The sequence below is a fragment of the Lissotriton helveticus genome, chromosome 7 (genome assembly GCF_964261635.1).
Source record: "Lissotriton helveticus chromosome 7, aLisHel1.1, whole genome shotgun sequence".
Lineage (NCBI taxonomy): Eukaryota > Metazoa > Chordata > Amphibia > Caudata > Salamandridae > Lissotriton > Lissotriton helveticus.
The window spans coordinates 256,433,218-256,452,122 of NC_136068.1; the positions used below are offsets into that span (position 1 = coordinate 256,433,218).

At 46.4% G+C, this 18,905-nt stretch overlaps 1 protein-coding gene across 1 annotated transcript in view; it reads left to right on the forward strand.

Annotated features, from left to right (window-relative positions):
- The first annotated feature begins 8,796 nt into the window (after positions 1–8,796).
- The window catches only part of PTPN1 (protein tyrosine phosphatase non-receptor type 1), a 375,455-nt gene continuing 365,346 nt past the window's right edge, over positions 8,797–18,905 (forward strand). The window contains exon 1 of the mRNA XM_078652036.1: positions 8,797–9,060. Coding sequence (XP_078508162.1) covers positions 8,998–9,060 — 63 coding nt within the window. The 5' untranslated portion in view covers positions 8,797–8,997. The remainder of the gene's footprint in view (positions 9,061–18,905) is intronic.

Genomic DNA, 18,905 nt, shown 5'->3' on the forward strand with positions numbered 1-18,905 from the left:
AATGAAGGTAATAATACCAGCACACCAAAGCACCCGAAGGAACCCTTGCACGGAGAGCTCCAGAGTGAGCTTCAAGGGGAAGTATGTGAAGGATTGCACCCTCAGACAATGCCAGAGAACGAGATACTGGATGAACCCCCTGAGGCATAGGGGAACGGAAGTGCAGCTGGAACTGGCCCTGATATTGTGTATTCCCGAAAAGGGACCGGAAGCAGAAACCCTGAAGCATAAGGGGTTATAGGCGAAAATGGCGATAAGAAGGTGCAAACGTAAAAGACCGTTATTATGACGTATCCCCGGGGGTCTAGGGGAAGGCTAAACTTGCCCCAAAAACTCCAGATACCTTGCCACAAAGTTAATGGTGAACGACTCCCCATGTGGCATGGATAAATCATCCATTTCCCAGAAAAGGGATTTACATCTCTTGGAGGAGAAGGGGTGAAAGACGTACCCAAAACCGTATCGTGGACCCTGCAACCCGCGGAGTCCCCAGAGAGACTGAACTATCTAGTACGACAGTGCTGGATAAATCCATCGTATTTAAGATCTAGAATCAGGCGGGAGTGGATGTCAATGGTAGGAAGAAGACCGACCTTGGCGGTAGGAGAAATGAAATAGGAAAAAAGAAAAAGGATAAGAAACAAGACAAAAAAACAACGCCCAAAGGATATGCGTAAATAATAATGATGGGCGGTCATAGGGCTTACCACACCGTGTTGAGGACTGTATACCTGGGGCCCTGGTGACCGACACTGGGACGGAAAAATCCCGATTGGCACCTAGTGCATTCTGGAGCGAATGCTCCTTTAATGTACGTTTGATCCTCCTTGTAACTCACCCAGCCTTGTAAGGGTTTCCGAATGTAATATTGTAGTGCCAAGCACCAATCACGCCCGTGTAAGGGTGTCAGAATGTAATATTGTAGTGCAAGGCACCAATCACGGAGGAGTAAGAGGGGGAGCCAACCCTTTGCACACCAGAAGTGAAATTAAAAATATAACCGGCTCCTCAGCAGAGCTGTAGTCCAAATCATTGCAGCCCACAAGGGCGTAAGAGCCATGTCTAGTTATAAGGAGCGTGTGCGCACTCCAAGGGCCCTCTTGTTGTTACAGCCGGTAAGGCGTAAGTCAAAAAATTGCTCCGTCTGACCTTGAGGCATTAAGAGCCTAGGAGAAATTTGGGAACACAAGCGAAGGGCGTAATCCAAACTGGTATAAGTGGAACCTGATTGGGTTACGCCCCCCGGCTCGTAATCGGCTCTAATCCGCACTCAGCCACTTGGGAAGGCCTGTAGCGGATAAGCGCGAAACTGCGCCATGATAGGAAGTAGTCCCCGACGTACCCATGGAAGTACATTGTGAAGGTACTAGTTTGGGACAATATATAGTACCTACCTGCACTGAATACGGAACCCTTGGCATTAGTAAGATACCTTACCACCACCGACAGTGGCGTAGTAGTAACGCTGGAACCCCAGAGCGGGGCCAAGCTCTCCCAGCCCCGTCTGGATTTAGCGTCCAGTTGGGCCAACGTATGTAGAGTCAATCTATAAAATGAGAGCACGCCATCTCCACACCAACGTGAGCGTCTTAAGGCTGCGTGACCGGAAGTGTTAACCATTTCGTGTTATGACACAAAGACATCGTCTAGGCAGTTGAGGCATGAAGCTTATATGCAAATTGCACAGGCATTGCAACTAGAAGCGCACATTGGTAAAACCCCACCGGTCAAGGAACATTTCAAGTATCCCGCCCGTGGGCGAAAACAATTCCTGGCGGGAACACTTAGTAAGCGTGAGAAACCAAGGGACAGTAAATAACACAGAAAAGCTGCAAGGTCCCTTCTATAACAGGTGGAAATACATATGAACACATATAACAGAGATCCGTCAGGCCTTTATTGTAAAAGGGGTGTAAACGGGTATAAAAACTAAGTCTAATAAGGCCACCCGCGTTGCGGATAGACCGCCGTATTTTGATCTTAATTTGATTTTGATTTTGACTTAAGACTGACTCCTGTGGTGGCGCAGTCTAGTTTATGCACGTCACGTACCGACGTGACGTACAGGCGCCGGGATTAGCGTGAAAGCCGAGAGCGGTGCACCATCGGCTCGGTGTTCTTTAGAGGTTATAAATTAAATAAACCTGACGCAAATCCTCTACACTTGCAGTGTCTTCATTTATGGTAACCACTACGTTACAATGGCAACGAGGGTGGGATGTTAGACCCACCCACCACAAGGAACGACACGAGCAGGAGCCACCGAGGGAACCAACAACCACACCGGTGCACAGAAGACACGTGGCAGAGGAGCAGGACCACAGCGCTGAAAGGTCAAGAGAGCTGGAGGTCGGGGAGAGACTAGCCAGAATCAAACACACAGGTACCAGCCCTAAAGAGCGTGGCAGAGCCCAGGATCGCCCAGAAAGGCAGAACAAACCTACCGAAGGGACAGGGCACTACCCAGAAGCCCACAAGATAGCGCGCCAAACCAAGCAAGCCCAAGGCAAAGCGCGCCAAACCAAACAGCAACCGGCGAGACAGAGAGACAGCGCTGGATCCCCCACCGAAGAGCGAGGGGGCGGACGCAAGTAGTCCCCAGTCTCACACAAGCAAGGAAGAGCAAGACAACACACCAGGCAGTCCCAGGAACCAAGGGAGCACACCCTCCGCGATCAAGAGTGAGAAGATGAGTGCGCAGGCGGGATACGCGATGGCGCCAGTACAATTTCTACCCAGGCCAGGGGAACCACTAATGAAGTGGGAGGACTGGAGAGAATACATAGACAATTTTATAGAAGTATTGGAAGACGAGAGCGAGGAGGTGTTCAATCCTAAAAGAAAAAAACGTATCCTATTACTCAACCTAGGCCCAGAAGGTCTGAGAATATACAAGAGCCTGGTGCCAAAGGAAAGAGGAAGCACGGACGACAACGTGCATGCCAATGCCATCGATGACCTAAATGAACACTACAGACCGGCGGTGTGTGTGTCGGTAGACAGATTTAATTTCCAGCAGAGGAAACAACGTCCAGGCGAGACAGGGGAGGAATATGTTGCAGCCCTGAAGAGACTGGCGTCCACGTGCAAGTACGATAATTGGGAAGAAGAGTTCATCAAGGACCAGGTGGTGATGCACACCACGAGCACAGCAGTGCAGGACAAGCTGTGGGCCAGCGGAGACACCACCCTGAAGGAAGTGATGGTGATTGTCAAAAGAGCAGAACTGGCGCGCAGGTGTGCGGAAGCAACGAGGAAGGAGACGGCACCCACCGCCATGGTGAACAGAGTAGACGATGAGGAACCGCGCCGGGACCACAAGTACAAGGGGTCGGCGGCGAAGGGACCCAACAGATGGCAAGGCAACCCAGGCCCTCCGGGTAAAGAAGCGGGAAGCAACAAGAAGTCATGCTACCGGTGCGGGAGCTGGTCCCACGAGGCGCACGACAGGAAGTGCCCAGCATTACGCGCAAAATGTATGTACTGCGGGATAGTGGGCCACTATGAGAAGGTGTGTCGGAGAAAGGCCGCGAAGAGCGTAGTGAAATACATCGGACAGGACAGTGAAGAACAAGAAGAGGGCACGGAGGAAGATGTCGTCACAGTCATTTATATCGAGGATCAAGTACTAGGCGTAGATGGTCAAGTACCGAGTGTTGACGGCAAGAGAACAATGAAACCCGTCCTGGAGATGTCGATTGGAGGAATACCGATAAACGTGGTGGCTGACACAGGTTCACCTTACACCATCATTCAGAGAGCAGTATGGGAGGAGAGCTTTGCACCACACCTAGGCCCAGAACTGGAAAAGCTGGACATCCGACCAGTGACGTACAATGGGGACCGAATACCCATGGCTGGGTTCAGACCATTACATTTCGAGTTCAGAGGCCGATCTGCGTTCTGCAAACTCTACATATCAGAGAGAGGACCCTCGGTCCTAGGATGGCTTGACCAAGGCGACCTGGGCATCAAGTTGGATCCAGGGGGCAAAGAACAGATACTACTCACGGAACCGGGAACATGGCCGGACCTGGACAAATGGAAAAGTGAGTACCCTAAGGTTTTCGGAGGCACAGTTGGAAGGATGGAGAAGTTCGCGCACAAGATAATCCTGAAGGAAGATGCCATACCGGTCGCCCACAAGGTGAGGAATGTGCCATTGGCAGTGAGAGACGCAGTGCAAGAGGAACTACAGGATCTGGAGAGGAAAGGGATCATCGAACCCATCACATGCGCAGAGTGGCTCGCGCCCTTGGTAGTAGTGATGAAGCCAAGCGGGAAGGTCAGGCTGTGTGTCGACCTACGCGAACTGAACAAGAACATTGTGGTGGGGAAATTTCCCTTGCCCAGGATCAAGGAAATGCTGGCCAGCACAAGGGGGGTCAAATGGTACTCAACCATAGATTTGACCTCCGCTTACCACCAGATTTCCCTGCACCCGGAGAGCCGCAAACTAACCTCGTGTATCACCCCATTTGGGTGCTATCAGTTCCGCCGCATGCCGTTCGGGCTAGCATCAGCGGCTGCGGTGTTCCAAAAGCTGATGCACCAACTATTCAAAGACACAGATGGAGTCCAATACTTCCAGGACGACATCCTGGTAATGGGATGGGACAGACAGGATCATGACAACAAACTCGGAAACGTACTAAAGATCCTTGAGGGTAAGGGCCTCACAGCTGAATGGACCAAGTGCCGGATAGGGATGGAGTCCGTGACGTACCTAGGACACGAGATAGAGGTGCGAGGGGTTACCCCGAAAGCAGACAACGTGAGAGCCATTTGCGAAGCACCACCGCCCTCCAACAAAGAAGAAGTCCGATCGTTCATTGGAATGGCGGAATATTATAGTAAGTTCGTGCAGCACTTCGCCTCCAAGACCCACCACATGAGGCAACTGACGAGAGACAACACAGAATTCTGCTGGTCGGAGGAAGCGCAAGGCGAATTTGAAGTCATCAAGAGAGAGGTGGCAGGAGCAGTACCACTCCAAGGATATGACCCCTAAGGTAACACAGTGCTCACCACCGATGCCAGCGACAAGGGGCTGGTTGCCGTCCTGATGCAAGACCGAGGTCAGGGGAGAATGGAAACGCTCAGCTTCGCATCCCGCGCACTGAGTGAAACTGAAAAGAAGTACAGCGTAATTGAAAAAGAAATGCTAGCGGTCGTATGGGCCATGACCAGATTTAGGCAGTTTTTGTGGGGCACACGTTTCCTATTGAAAACAGATCATAAACCCTTACTGAGGATGTATGACGTTACAACGCATACTTTTACAACGCCTACCTTTACATCGCAAGTTTTACAACGCATCCCATTACAACGCATGATGCTTTTGGGCGCTGGATAGTGAATAGTTTAATTTACTATTCCAACTCCAGTCCCCGTGGATAGTAGGGAAGGTGTTGGATAGTACATTAAACCTATTCCCTATCGTAGAGCGCCCCCAAGCGCTATGCGTTGTAATGGTTTGCGTTGTAAAAGTTGCGTTGTAATGGTAGTTCGTTGTAAAAGTTTCGTTGTAAAGGCTGTATACCCTTACTAAAGGTACTAAAGTCCAGCGGACACGCAAGTGCTACGCCCAGAATCTCAAAGATGACTCTCAAACTGCTAGAATTTAGATACGATGTCGAACACATCCCCGGCAGTAGGAACAGGGTGGCAGACTATCTGAGTAGAGCAGTGGCCATGGATCAGAGTGGAGAAGACCAAGCAGGGGCGGAAGAAATGGTGGCACTCACAGAAGACCAAGAGAAAACCATAGAACATCAGGAATGGAAGGAAGCATATGGAGAAGACCAGATCCTAGAAGAAGTAAAATCATACATCACGAAGGGATGGCCAGACAAAAGACAAACCCGTGGGGACCTCAACCCATACTTCGAAGTCAGAGAAGAGTTGTCGATGGACGACCTAGGAGTGTTTGTATACAGAGGGGAGAAAGTCATCCCCCCGGCAGGAATCATCCCCAAACTATTGGACATTCTCCATGAAGGACACTTGGGGATAGGGAAATTGAAATTGAGAGCCAAGCAAAACTACTGGTGGCCAGGGATGGACGTAAAGGCTGAGAGGCATGTCAGGGACTGCTCACAGTGCCAAGGGGCGGATAAGACACTTAAACCACTACGCCCGGCTCTCGGCAAGTTCGATCCCCCAAGGAACCCATGGGAAGAGTTATCAGCGGATATTCTGGGCCCGATACTGGACATACACGGAGTCCAAAAGTATGTATGTGTTCTTATGGATAGGTACTCCAAGTGGCCTGAGCTGAAAATAGATGAGGCGATGGATGCGGAGACCATTATTAAGTTCCTGGCCGACACATTTGTGAGGGAAGGCATCCCTAAGTCCATCCTGAGCGACAATGGTCCCCAATTCAGGTCAGAGAAATGGAACAATTTCATGCAGAGAAATGGCATACTGGTCAAGCACACGTCAATATATCACCCCGCAGGAAACGGACTGGTGGAGAGATTTAATAGAGTGGTGACGGGGTCCGTTCAAGCAGCTATCTCCAACAACAAGGATTGGGAAAAGGAGATATGGCACTTGGTATGGGCGTACAGGATCACCCCTACAGGGACAGGGTACAGCCCCTTCCAGATATTAAGAGGCCGCGAACCATTCACTCAAGACAATAGAGTGTGGAAGGAAAAGACTATAGTGAGCGCATGGTCCCCTGCAGTGGTGCGAGCCAACTTGGAAAGGGCGCAAGCCATTTACTCAAAACACTACAACAACCGGAAAAACGTGAAGGAGACAAGATTGGAAAAAGGAGAATGGGTGCGAGTAAAGTTGGCAACGCTGCAAAAGAAAGGAGACAGCAAGTATAGCAAGCCTATGCAGGTCAAGGAAGTGATGGGCAGAGCAGCTCTTCTAAGTGACGGAAACGTGTGGTCACTGGACCGCATGGCAAGATGCAACAAAGTACTACGTTGGGACCAGGTTGGAGCAGACCTGGAAGACAAGGAGGAAGGAGCTGCAGAGCAAGAACATTCTGAGATGCATCCGGATGAGAAGAGCCGAGAGCAGCAGGAAGAGAGACCCGGTGATGCCAACCAAGCGTTGGCGAGTGAAGGTAACGTGAATAGAAGAGAAAATAGTGAGGCTGCATTTGGAAGTGGAAGGAGCGATGAAAGGACTCAGGAAGGAGGTACCCCATCCACCCCGGTGAGACTGAGCCGGAGGGGGAGAGCGGTGGTCAAAACAGCCTGGTTCAGAGACTTTGACATGAACGGCGGACTGTGAGTTAACAGTTTCTGTATTGGGAAAAAGGGCGAGATATGTGGTGGCGCAGTCTAGTGTATGCACGTCACGTACCGACGTGACGTGCAGGCGGCCATGTTCTGGCTGCGCGCACACAGGCGCCAGGATTAGCGCGAAAGCCGAGAGCGGTGCACCATCGGCTCGGCGCTCTTTAGAGGTTATAAATTAAATAAACCTGACGCAAACCCTCTACACTTGCAGTGTCTTCATTTATGGTAACCACTACGTTACAACTCCTCCTCCAAAGACACCTCCAAATCTAATTCACACCCTCGCTATCATCTGAAGGAAGACCTCCCATTATTGAAAAGTCTATTGTCCAGGACTATGGAAGTTCCTTCCGAGTGTGTTCTGGTAGTTTGAATGTTTACCATTTTTTCCAGTATTATCCTTGTACCTGTTATGGTACCCTTTTGTAACTTGAACATGTCACTTTTCTCTTGTAACACACTGTTTGCTACCTCTCACATTTTGTTTGCTTTAGATACTTGCACAAGTGCCACCATTGCCTACGTAACGTTTGTTCTTGTGCTGGAGTGTCTGCCATTTATTGCAGTATTATACCTCTACTTGTACTTTGTGTGCTTTTGTAACCTGCACACATATCACTTTTTTCTCCTGTAATGTACCGATTGCTACCTCATGTATTTTGGTTGCTCACTATTGTCACTTTTGATCATGTAACTTAACGTTTGCTTTTGTAATTTGTTAATTTGCAATTGCTTCCTCTTGTATCATTACTGGTCCTATTGTGAAGCGCTCTGACACCTTCGGGTAAAGTCCGCGCTATATAAAATCGCATAAATAAATAAATACAGAAATAAAATAAATATAAAAGCACAAGTTGCATTTAAGCCGAAACCCGGGATTGAACCAGTGTCCTCTAGCTCTGCAGTCCAACGCTCTCCCAACTGAGCTATTGAGGCTTGTTTGAATCAAGGCGACGCGCGCCTGCCCTTTTGTCTGAATACACTAAAGCACCTGAACAGCTCCTCCCCCATGACGTAGGGGGTACAAAGCGCCATGGGGGAGCGACGGCGAATAGCTCGGTGCTGAGATTTGCTGCACCCCCGTGACGTAGGGGGTACAGCGAGTCATGGGGGTACAGCGCTTCTCAGAACACCGGCCGTGGCTTTGGTCCTTGGGAGAAATGAAGGGAAACTTTGGGGGGGAGGGTCGTTCTATAAAAAATAAAAAGACAGACAAATCATCAACCAGTAGCTTCTTCATATCATGGCGAATACAAACAAGTCTGGGACACACGTCTTTTTTTATAGATAGGAGATAGCATTTGGTTGTAAAAGTGCGCAAAAGAAAACGTGTACCATATCAATGGCTTAATTTTTTCACTTCAAAATTTTTGAAGCACATTTGTGTTTATTGACCGACAAATGGGGTAAATTTTTAGTGCATTTTACTAAACCTATCGAATCCTCTGGTTTCAATGTATGTTGAAAGATGGCTGTGTTGTTAGACACGCGTTAGCAGTGCATTTACTATCGGCAACGGTAGATGTAGTCCGTTTTCGATGAGCATGTCACACAGAGACCCACGCCGGCCGGATGTCCCGACCCCGACTGTCAGTCACTTCGCGTATTTCCGGCTGGCGGATGACATGTCGAGTGAGTCCGTGTATCCGCGGCAGCAGTATTAGCAGCAGCTGGGGGAGGAAGCGGGACGAGAGGAGACAAACTGCAAGGAGCTCCGTGCGCGGCCGGCGCCATGGATATGGAGAAGCACTTTAACGAGATCGACAGGCAGGGGAGCTGGTCGGCTGTCTACCAGGTGAGAGGGCAAAGGGGCTCAGCGTTGTGTCTGCTACGGGCAGGCCGGTGAGAGGCGAGGAAGTAAAGGCCAGGGAGGAAAAGGGAGGTACGGACCCCGAGAGTTACACCATCGACACACAGGACACACACATCACTGAACCTTGCAGACTTGCAAGAGTCAGACGCTGCACAATCTTCACTAGCAAGCACTTACTGCTCATGGAAGAAGACACAACTGCAACACATGATTAACCAGTACGAATAGAAGGCTGAATCTGACTTTTGTCCCCTGATCCCCTTTTCAGGATTGCCCCAGTCCTCGTTCTCAATTCTGTAGTGATGTGCAGAACTGGGGCACCTTGAGCACGACACCCCAAACTCTTGACCAAAGAACTCTGACATGTTAACTGTTAAGAACAACTGTCGACCACGCAGTAACCAAAAGGACAAACAGCTTCACTGACGGACATCACTCACCTGAAGACTAGTGACATTCCATGTAAAATGTAATGTAAAAAAAAAAACTTATATAGCGCGGCTTACACCGGACGGTTTCTTGGCGCTGTTCACTAGGTCAGTGAGAGACGTAGAGGGGAGGTGAGAAGTGCTTATGTGTCTATCAGTCAACGGCATTCTCCCTACTCCCATTAGTGATCATACAAGGCTAATGTCCATCCGCTGCTGACCCTGACCACTACAGGCCAATATTAAGTTACTGACTTTATCCCTCCCAGGGCTCAAGACAAACTTTATCGCAGAAGAACTAGAGATTCCTAAGCAAAAAATGTAGGCGTTTATCCCAGATTTTTATTTGAAATCAATTTCCGATGAGTGGCAATTAAAACTCAATTGTGGTAATAAAACCAGAATGAATATATATAATTAAAGAACATAGAAGCGTACTACGTTTGGGCAATTTGTATTAGACTTAGCTGAAATGTAAGTATTAACTCCTTGACAAACCATTTTTCTCATACCATGTTTCACATCTGTCAATTCGGATACCCATCCTTTCAGATGTTCTATCTGCCAAGCTCTCTAACAATATATCAACTTTATTATCCCATCTCCGCTTTCTCACGTCCCGTAATCAGTTCTCGCGTGCATCCCACTTTCATCACTCGCCCCACCCTTTTCATTCTCACATTTTAGAAGATGCCCATACAAATCAGGAGTTTTCATTTGTTTTCACTTCCAAAAAGTTTTTGAGAATATTACCTTTATAAGCTTCAGCTTTGTGTGTATTTCTAGTACTTTATCTCCTGTTAACCGTAATGCTCCTAATAAAGGGTTATCTGGCACTTCTTCTGATAGGTATGGTCTTTCTTTTCTCTACTTTCTGAATAATGTATTGCATCTATCTTGGCTCTTTGTGCAGTTCAAGTTCAGGGATTTGTATAGTGCACTACTCACCCAGAGGGTCTCAAGGCGCTTGGGGGAGGGGGTGTATTATTTATCGAATAGCCAGGTTTTAAGTTCTTTCCTGAAGGAGATGTGGTTCTGGGTAAGGCGAAGGTGAGTGGGGAGAGAGTTCCAGGTTTTGGCCGCCAGGTAGGAGAAGGATCTCCCTCCCATGGTGGATCTATGGATGCGCGGAACTGCGGCGAGGGCTTGATTGGAGGATCTTAGTTGGCGGGTGGGTGTGTAGAAGGACAGTCGTGTGTTGAGGCATTAGGGTCCTAGTTTGTAGAGGGCCTTGTGTGCGTGGGTGAGGAGACGAAACGTTATTCTCTTGTTGACGGGAAGCCAGTGGAGGTCTTGCAGGTGGCCGGTAATGTGAGCTTGGCGCGGGATGTCCAAGATGAGTCTGGCTGATGCGTTTTGGATGCGTTGGAGTTTTTTCTGTAATTTGGCTGTGGTTCCGGCGTAGAGGGTGTTTGTTTCCATAGCCCAGTCGGCTTGTGACCAGTGCGTGGGTGACAGTCTTTCTTGTTTCGGTGGGGATCCAGCGAAAGATTTTTTTGAGCATACGAAGTACGTTGAAGCAAGAGGATGAGACGGCGTTTGCTTGACTGGTCATCGAGAGGGAGGAGTCTAGGATGAAGCCTAGGTTACGTGCGTGGTCTGTGGGTATGGGTGCCGTGCCCAGGGCCGACGGCCACCATGAGTCGTCCCAGGCAGAGGGGGATGATCCGAGGATGAGGACTTCCGTTTTGTCTGAGTTAAGTTTTAGGCGGCTGTTTTTCATCCATTCGGCTACTTCTTTCATGCCTTCATGAAGATTGGTTTTGGCGGTGTTAGGGTCTTTGGTAAGGGAAAGGATTAGTTGGGTGTCGTCAGCGTAAGAGATGATGTTGAGGTTGTGTTGTCGTGCGATGGATGCGAGGGGGCTCATGTAAATGTTGAAGAGGGTGGGACTGAGTGATGATCCTTGTGGTACTCCGCAGATGACTTTGATGGCCTCTGATTTGAAAGGGGGGAGTCGGACTCTCTGTGTTCTCCCGGTGAGGAACGAGATGATCCAGTTCAAGGCCTTTCCTTGTCCGATTGTCTGCATCAGAGCACTATGCTCGGAGTGCACTGGATACTTCAGAATCCAACAAAAGTGTTACGTGTTTTATCACCTTTATTAGTAAACCTAAAGGGAAATGTAGATATTTCAGTACTGATGGATTCCTCTGAAAGATAGGCAATTTAAAGCTTGTTTCCTATTAAGTAAGTGCCTGATTTTCTACTGTCTCTCAGACTTAGTTAGCGTTCAGTTCCACTGGATTACAATTCTTAGAAGACAACTGGCATTGTTTCCTTTCGCTAGTGATATAGGCATTCGTTTTCAGAAGGATTGCATTTCTGATGTATATCATGATTTCTAGTTATATAAAATAACAGTACAATGCATGATTTCTAACTTTTGTTGTTGAAGGATGTGAAATAGCTATTTAAAAAGGGACCGTACCCTCCCTCTGCTAACGGCTCAAAGCTGAATAAAACATCACTTTTAACCAGAAGTGGTTATTTATAGAATTACACCTAACGCGTTACTATCTAACCACATATCTTTCTGTCTTCTCTGCCAGTTGCACATTTTAGCCGTTCAACAAAAACACTCATAAATCAAGAGAACTATTTACATTATCCCTTTTTCTTGAGTAGGTCAAGTTAAAAAAGTAAATGTGTGCATATCTACCAGGAAACGGTAATTCTGATGGTTCTTACTGTTGGCCCAAGGACATAAAACAAAAAACTAAAATACATTTTTAAGGGGCTTTAGCTAACAAGGCAGTGAAAGTATGGAGTCTTGCCTACGGTAATGGCCCCAGTCCAGATGATCACCATGGCATGAAAGCCTTTACCCTTTTCTGGATTTCATCCGATGGTGTTACCATTCTATGCCAACGTTCCTGAACAGTGGAGACTAGAATCATAAGCAATGACTACTCTTTTTCCTAAGGCAGTATCATCCCACCCTAAAATGCGACATGTAGGAAAATGGAAGGTTGTCTCACATCACCACTGATTTACACAGCCTCAGGTGTTACTTAACTGAGTGCATATGCCAACCTTGCCCATCCACCAAGTATGTTCAGAAGACCTCGACACTAGCTTGCCACTCAGATTAGTGTCAAGTCACAAGATCAGACACACCCATCACAACACATCAGTTATTAAGCCCTAACCCATTCCTGACTGCAACATATGGTGGCTATTGCCTTTGACTTACTGCTTTATATTAAAATTAAATGATACATAGATCCAGCTTGGAATCTCTTCACACTCTTACATTGCTTATTTTTCTTGACTGAAGAGGCTCAGACTCTTTTGTTGATTCGGTCTAACGAGAAATGACCATTTGTGTGTATGAGGTTGTGCTGCACCAAACACTGATGAGGAATAATACCATGGACATACATGTGCACACACACTGACAATCTTAAATAAGGAATCTAAACTGAGCACCCTAGAACGGTTGCCTTTATCCGCTATCATTGGCCATCCCTGTCTGTGAGACCTTGTCTCTTGCCACTGGCTGCAGTGTTAAAGAGCACCTGCCCTCTAAACCTGACTATAAGCCTCTGTACTGACCAACCATCATTGCAGAGTTTTAAACCAGAGGTCTTCAAACTTTTGTGCTCCAAGCTCCCTAAGCAAAATGTTTTGAAGGTGCCCCTCGCCCCCCCCTTCAAAACTTTATGGCAAGACTTGGTGGTGATGCAGTGGAAGGGCTTATTAGATAATGTTCTAGTTACTTTATGTAGCTCAAAATCTGCACGAAATGTGAGAATTATAAAAGAGCAAATATGTTAAACAGAAATTGACCAAAAATACTATTTCACATAATTGGAGTGTTATGATCCTCTTACACTCCAGGGCCCCAATGATACTGTACTTGCTGCACGAATGATGGCTGCAGCCTAGAGTAGCCGAATTTCCAGGTCTCTTTCACCCCTTTGAACCATGCCTGTCCATCGCTTCATTCCTGAAACACTCGTTCTCTCTTTCAGAAAAAAATGAGCTCCCTCATGTTGACCCCACTTTGAAGTTATGATTTCCTCAACTCTAATGTTTGCATGACCCCCATGCTGCTTTTAGAAAGTAATAAATTCCTGATTCTGATAAAATGGGCCCCTCGCACCACTGGGCCCCAGTACCACTTTACCTGCTTCACTAATGATAGCTATTGCCTTGCAAACTGGGCAGTCTCCTTTGCTCTTTGTTAAAAACATGGGCCTGATCTTGCCCTATCCCCCCATCATATCTCTTAGGCCCAGTGGTAAGGTGTCTCCTCTGTTTAAACATTCCTCTCTCTTGGGCCATTGGTGTGAGGCCCAAAGCAACACTGGCACAGCAAGGGTGCACTGGCTGATTTACTAGCAAGGAAGGCTGGCTAGTAAATCAGCCATAACTTGGGTTTAGTTGGCCCCTCTCACCTTTGCACCTCGGTGCCAATGCACCAGCAGCACCAATGATACAGGCAGTCCTACAAAGCAGGCTTTCTTCTCTACCCACTTTACAGGGCCATCGCTGTTAGGCCTGAGGTCGAAAGCAAGCTGCGTGCCTCTTTGTGTAATAAATGGGCCCTGTTCCCTGTGCAGAGAAGGGGACCTAGGCTAATACTAGCAAGAAAAATGGGCCCCCAACTCACCTTAGCCTTAATTGGGGTGCAGTGACCCACTTCACACCCTTGGTCCCAGTGCCACTGCACCTGCTGCATTAATAGTAATGATGGTCTTTTCTTTAAAAAAAAAAACCAGGAAAACAAGCACCTATGTCTTGTCACCTACTTCAGGGCATCTCTCTGAGAAAACTGTCTGTCCCGTTGTAGATGAAAAAATTGGCCCCTGGATAGCGCACTCCCCCTCTTCTGGGCCATGTCTTGGGCACTATCCACGGATCTTTCTCCTTTCCCCTGGCGTATTACTCTGATTCCCCAGAGTTCCAGACGATTAGGTCTCTGCTTCTGAATGCAACCTTTCTAGCTTACCGGCCACCCCTCAACTCACCTGAAGACATCTGCATATTGAGGTGGGTGGGATGTGTGGGGACTGATGTGCCCATGACTTATTATAATTGTTCAAAAAGAGTGGACTTTGATGTGCTCTCGGTGGAAGTGGGGTAGATGGGGAGGCCTTGTGTTCTGTGAAGCGGAGGGCGGACCGAGAGCTGAAGAAGTAATAGTTCTTCTTTCCGAAGTGCCTGCTTCCTGAAAGAAGTGTGAATGTGTGCAGTTGGTTAATCACAAAATGTAAGGGCTGCTTTGGACCCAATATAGGCAGAAATTGGAAGAATCCATTAACATTTCATGATAACAAAGACTTATTCTGTTTGAAATGCGATATAGGAGTGTTGCGTTCTGGAAAATGTCCTTTTAATGGACAGTTAAAAAAAATACTTGCACTAGGTACAGTACTTGCAATAGTTATTTATTACGAAATATATGCATTGAAAACACTTGTTTAAGGTAAAACAGTAAACCATTCTGCAGCAGTCTATCGTATACTGCATGTAATACACGCTTTAAAATAATGACCTACATAGTCGCAGTGCATTCTGTTAAAAGCTGGTACCTCATAGCACTATAAATATACAAGCTCCTGTTCCCCACTGTGCCAACCAGGATTCAATTGTGTGAAACTGTCTGATCTCTCACACCGACATCTGCACTGATTACATTAACCAATTGAGGTGTCATAACTAAAATAATGCATTTCCCACTGATTATTTTAACGTGTATTTATTTTTCATTAAAGGTGTATACATTATTTTATTTGTATTTACTTGAAGGTTAAAAAACAATAAAATAGTTGCAGAATATTTTGTTCTTTTTAGTCATGCCTTTGACCCTTCCGCCAAGACGTTCAGGATCACAGTTCCCCCTACTTTTTTGTATGCACTTCAACTGCTTCTTGTAAATGAAGACAGCCTGCTAAAGTGCTAAATATTCACAATACCAGGTAATCTTCATATACAAGTACTTACTGAGTAGCTTGTGCTCCCCGGAATTAAGCAACGCAACCCCTTAGGGGCGTGTCCACTGTTTTAAAGACCTTTGGATTGGATTCTTATAGAGCATAGGTACTCGCTAACGTTTTCTCAGGGGCTAAAAGTACTGTCTGGTTTGAGGCCAAAGCCGCACTGATGGGTAGGGTCAGTGGGGGCAGGGCTAGTAGAATAAAAAAATAAATCACCACCTTTTCAAAACATTACTGGATAAGTGCAGCATTGACCTGTAAACAGACATGCATAAAGGAGGGATGCTGGTCACGTGTGAACAGAGACAGGGAGGCCTATAAAACTATAAAAAGAGACATGCAGATGAAATGGGGGCATCACGGACCGTGTCAAACCGGCACACAAAAAAGGCCCCAGTACCCAAATAAAAGTGGCTACATTTAGTAAATTAGAAAACTAAAAAGTGACCCATTTTTTTTGATGTTATAAAGACATGCCGTATGCGTTTTTCGCATTAAGACTGCTTGGATTTGAGCTTGATGGAGGAAATGCCCATTTTAATATCGGGGAAATCAACAGTAAAATCTGACCCAGCAGACAAAGTCTGGCCCACAAACAGCCAAAAAACAGTCCATCACTGACCTGAAAGAAGACCTGAGAGGAAGGCAGGCTGACAACGAGCAGGCCGGCAAAGGACCTGGTCTGCCGGTGGCGAGGATGCATGCTGGCCCAATCCACACGAGGATCCCTGCCCCCCATAGAAGGTCTGCCGGGCAGCTGGCGGCCCGTGCCCTGTACTCCCGAGTACCACAGTTGTAGAGTACTTGGGCTCAGACAAATGGTATCAATATAGATATATCTTTTTTTCCTTTAGAAAAAATCATTTTAGGTATCTCCGCTCTTGATATGATACAGAAATAATGAGTACGTTTTAACTGATCCCTTTTTCATTTTGCCATTTCTGATAAAACATATGAGCAAAAGACAACTATGATATGAATTACATTTTACACATTTGAAATATGAGAAAATATGGCAAAAATACTCTAAAATGCTTTATGTATTTTCAGAGAAACGCAAACTGCTCAGTAGCCTGGTGTAAGTACCACACAAAATCTCACCATGGCTGAAGAAAATGTAGCTTGCCAGTCTATGTGCTAGCCAAGTAAGTTGTGTCAAACCTCAGTAGAACAGATGCCTCTTCTGTATCAATTTTCATCTCAGTGACTTTGAAGGGTTCTTTCAAATCCACTGAACACAATTTAGCATTATTATTGTCTATGAGAACTGTTTCATAGGCCTCTTACTTTGTAGAATTCACAGAGACTGCCCCAGATAACACACACAAGTCTCTTGGGCTACGCTCCAGTTCATGCCTGAATGTCATGCTTTGATTCCAGGTGTGACCAGACCACCCCATAATCTGACAATATCACGGCGTGTGACCACCATCATTGTGTTCTGCTTTAGTGTTCTGTATGTAAATCAAGATTTTTCATGCTTTATTCCTAGCAAATTAATTCTTGGCAGTGAATTGTACTGGAACTATTTAGACTGGCTAATTATTTCTCAAACTTACTGAGGAATCTTGAATCTTTTGGCATTACAAATGTAAGCAATTCTGTGCATGGGCAGTTGATGCTTTGAAAAATATTTAACCGTACCAGTCTAAATTATTATCTTAACTCTACGTCTTTCTGGGTATAGTTGTACCTCTGCGACTCTGTACCCATAAGTGGACACAAGTCACATTTCCACCTGGATTTCCAACAACCGGAGTGCCTAGAGTGTTCTTAATGAGCGTTTTTATTGATAAGGTATATCGTTTTCTTTGTCAGTGGTTGAGTAAATAATGTTTTTAAAAAAGGAGCAGTCCTTTTATGTCTGTCAGTGGCAGCATATGACTTTAAAGCATGTCTGAAAACCTCTAGAGTATACAACATCGAAGTCTCTGCATAATTACTCAAATCGGTTTGCTCCTGCATGACCCCATGTGTGAGGTCACCCTTTTGGAACCTCCTTCAAATGCTTACGGTTTAGTAGGATTTTGTTGGGCCGGGGAGGGGTTGAGTGGGGCCGGCTTCCACATTGAAAAAATGTGGCTCCGCCCGAGTTTAGCAGTTGCCATGTACCATGCCCATAATCACAGTTCTTGTAAGCCCCAGTTCACAATCTGGTTCTATTCTATCATGTATAGCATTAGGACAACCTTTGCCACATAAGTGATGGCAGTGTATGACCGGGGAAACCTCTTTTGGAATGAGAATGTCAATTTGTTAACTACTATTAACTGGGATATCCAGTACTATTTGTGCATGTCCTGCAATGCTATGAATCGGTCAAATACACTTGCCCTTAATTTCAATGAAGAGATTGCCACAGGTCTTAATTCCATAACATAGTATGAGGTCTTAATTCCATAACAAAGTATGAGGTATCCCACCCAACCCAGAAAAAGTTATTTTGGGACCCAAATTGTAATATTTTGGAAAAAGTTTAATAGCTTTGGAATTATTATTTTAAACAATTCTGCCCTTCCTATAAATGAAGGTCTAAATTTCCTTAAGTGTACCATGTCGGCTCTAAATTGCCTCTGTGCTGTACTAGATTGTGGTCAAAACATGCTTCCATGTCGCAACGCCTGAATGAACAGATTATAGTCAGCCATCTGAAAGGGACAGTGGAAGTGAGGTAGAGGAGACCATCTTCTGAGGGGAAACATTATGGACTTTGACCAGTTTATTCAAAAAATGAATACTACCCAAATGTAACAAGCATTGGCAGAGCCAATAGATTTCGAGTAGGCGAGATCTATTGGTTTGTTAGTGTTTATGTAGACATGTTGCATAGATGCGCGTGCTGCTGTGCAAAATGGCTTGAAGTCCAAAGAGTTAAAAAACATACTAAAGTGCTTAAAAAATGTTTTTATTAAAACCAAGCGCGAGGGGCAATCCATAGGAGGGATGTGCGGGGAGGAGTGAAGGAGCACCTCCAGCTGCCGCAGGCATGGTTCTTTGCATGGCATCCCACAAAATATAAATATCCATGTATGTTGAGGTAATGCTAGAATGCCTTTACGTCTGGGGGCCTGGCTGTGCTTGGACAGGGACCAAAGTACCCAGGCTAATGAAGGCGATGCTTGAAAAGTCCCACGAACAGCGCATAGGATAGTGCAGAGGTCCATGATACATGGTGGTTGGCAGATACAGGAAATATGGCTGGATATGATATAGGGATGTTTGTGGCAGACTGGCAGATTGGACGCCACACCATGTAAGTTAATTGTCACAAGCAGGCGTCCTCAGATGTGACAGACGCAATTGGCATCGATGGGCAGCAGGCGTCCTCAGATTTGACGGACACAATTGGCATCGATGGGAAGCAATCGGAGCATGAACGGAGGCTAACATTATGCATATTTCTTTTAATGCTAACTCCAAGCAGCCACATAGAAGCAGTACATCATAAAGTGAA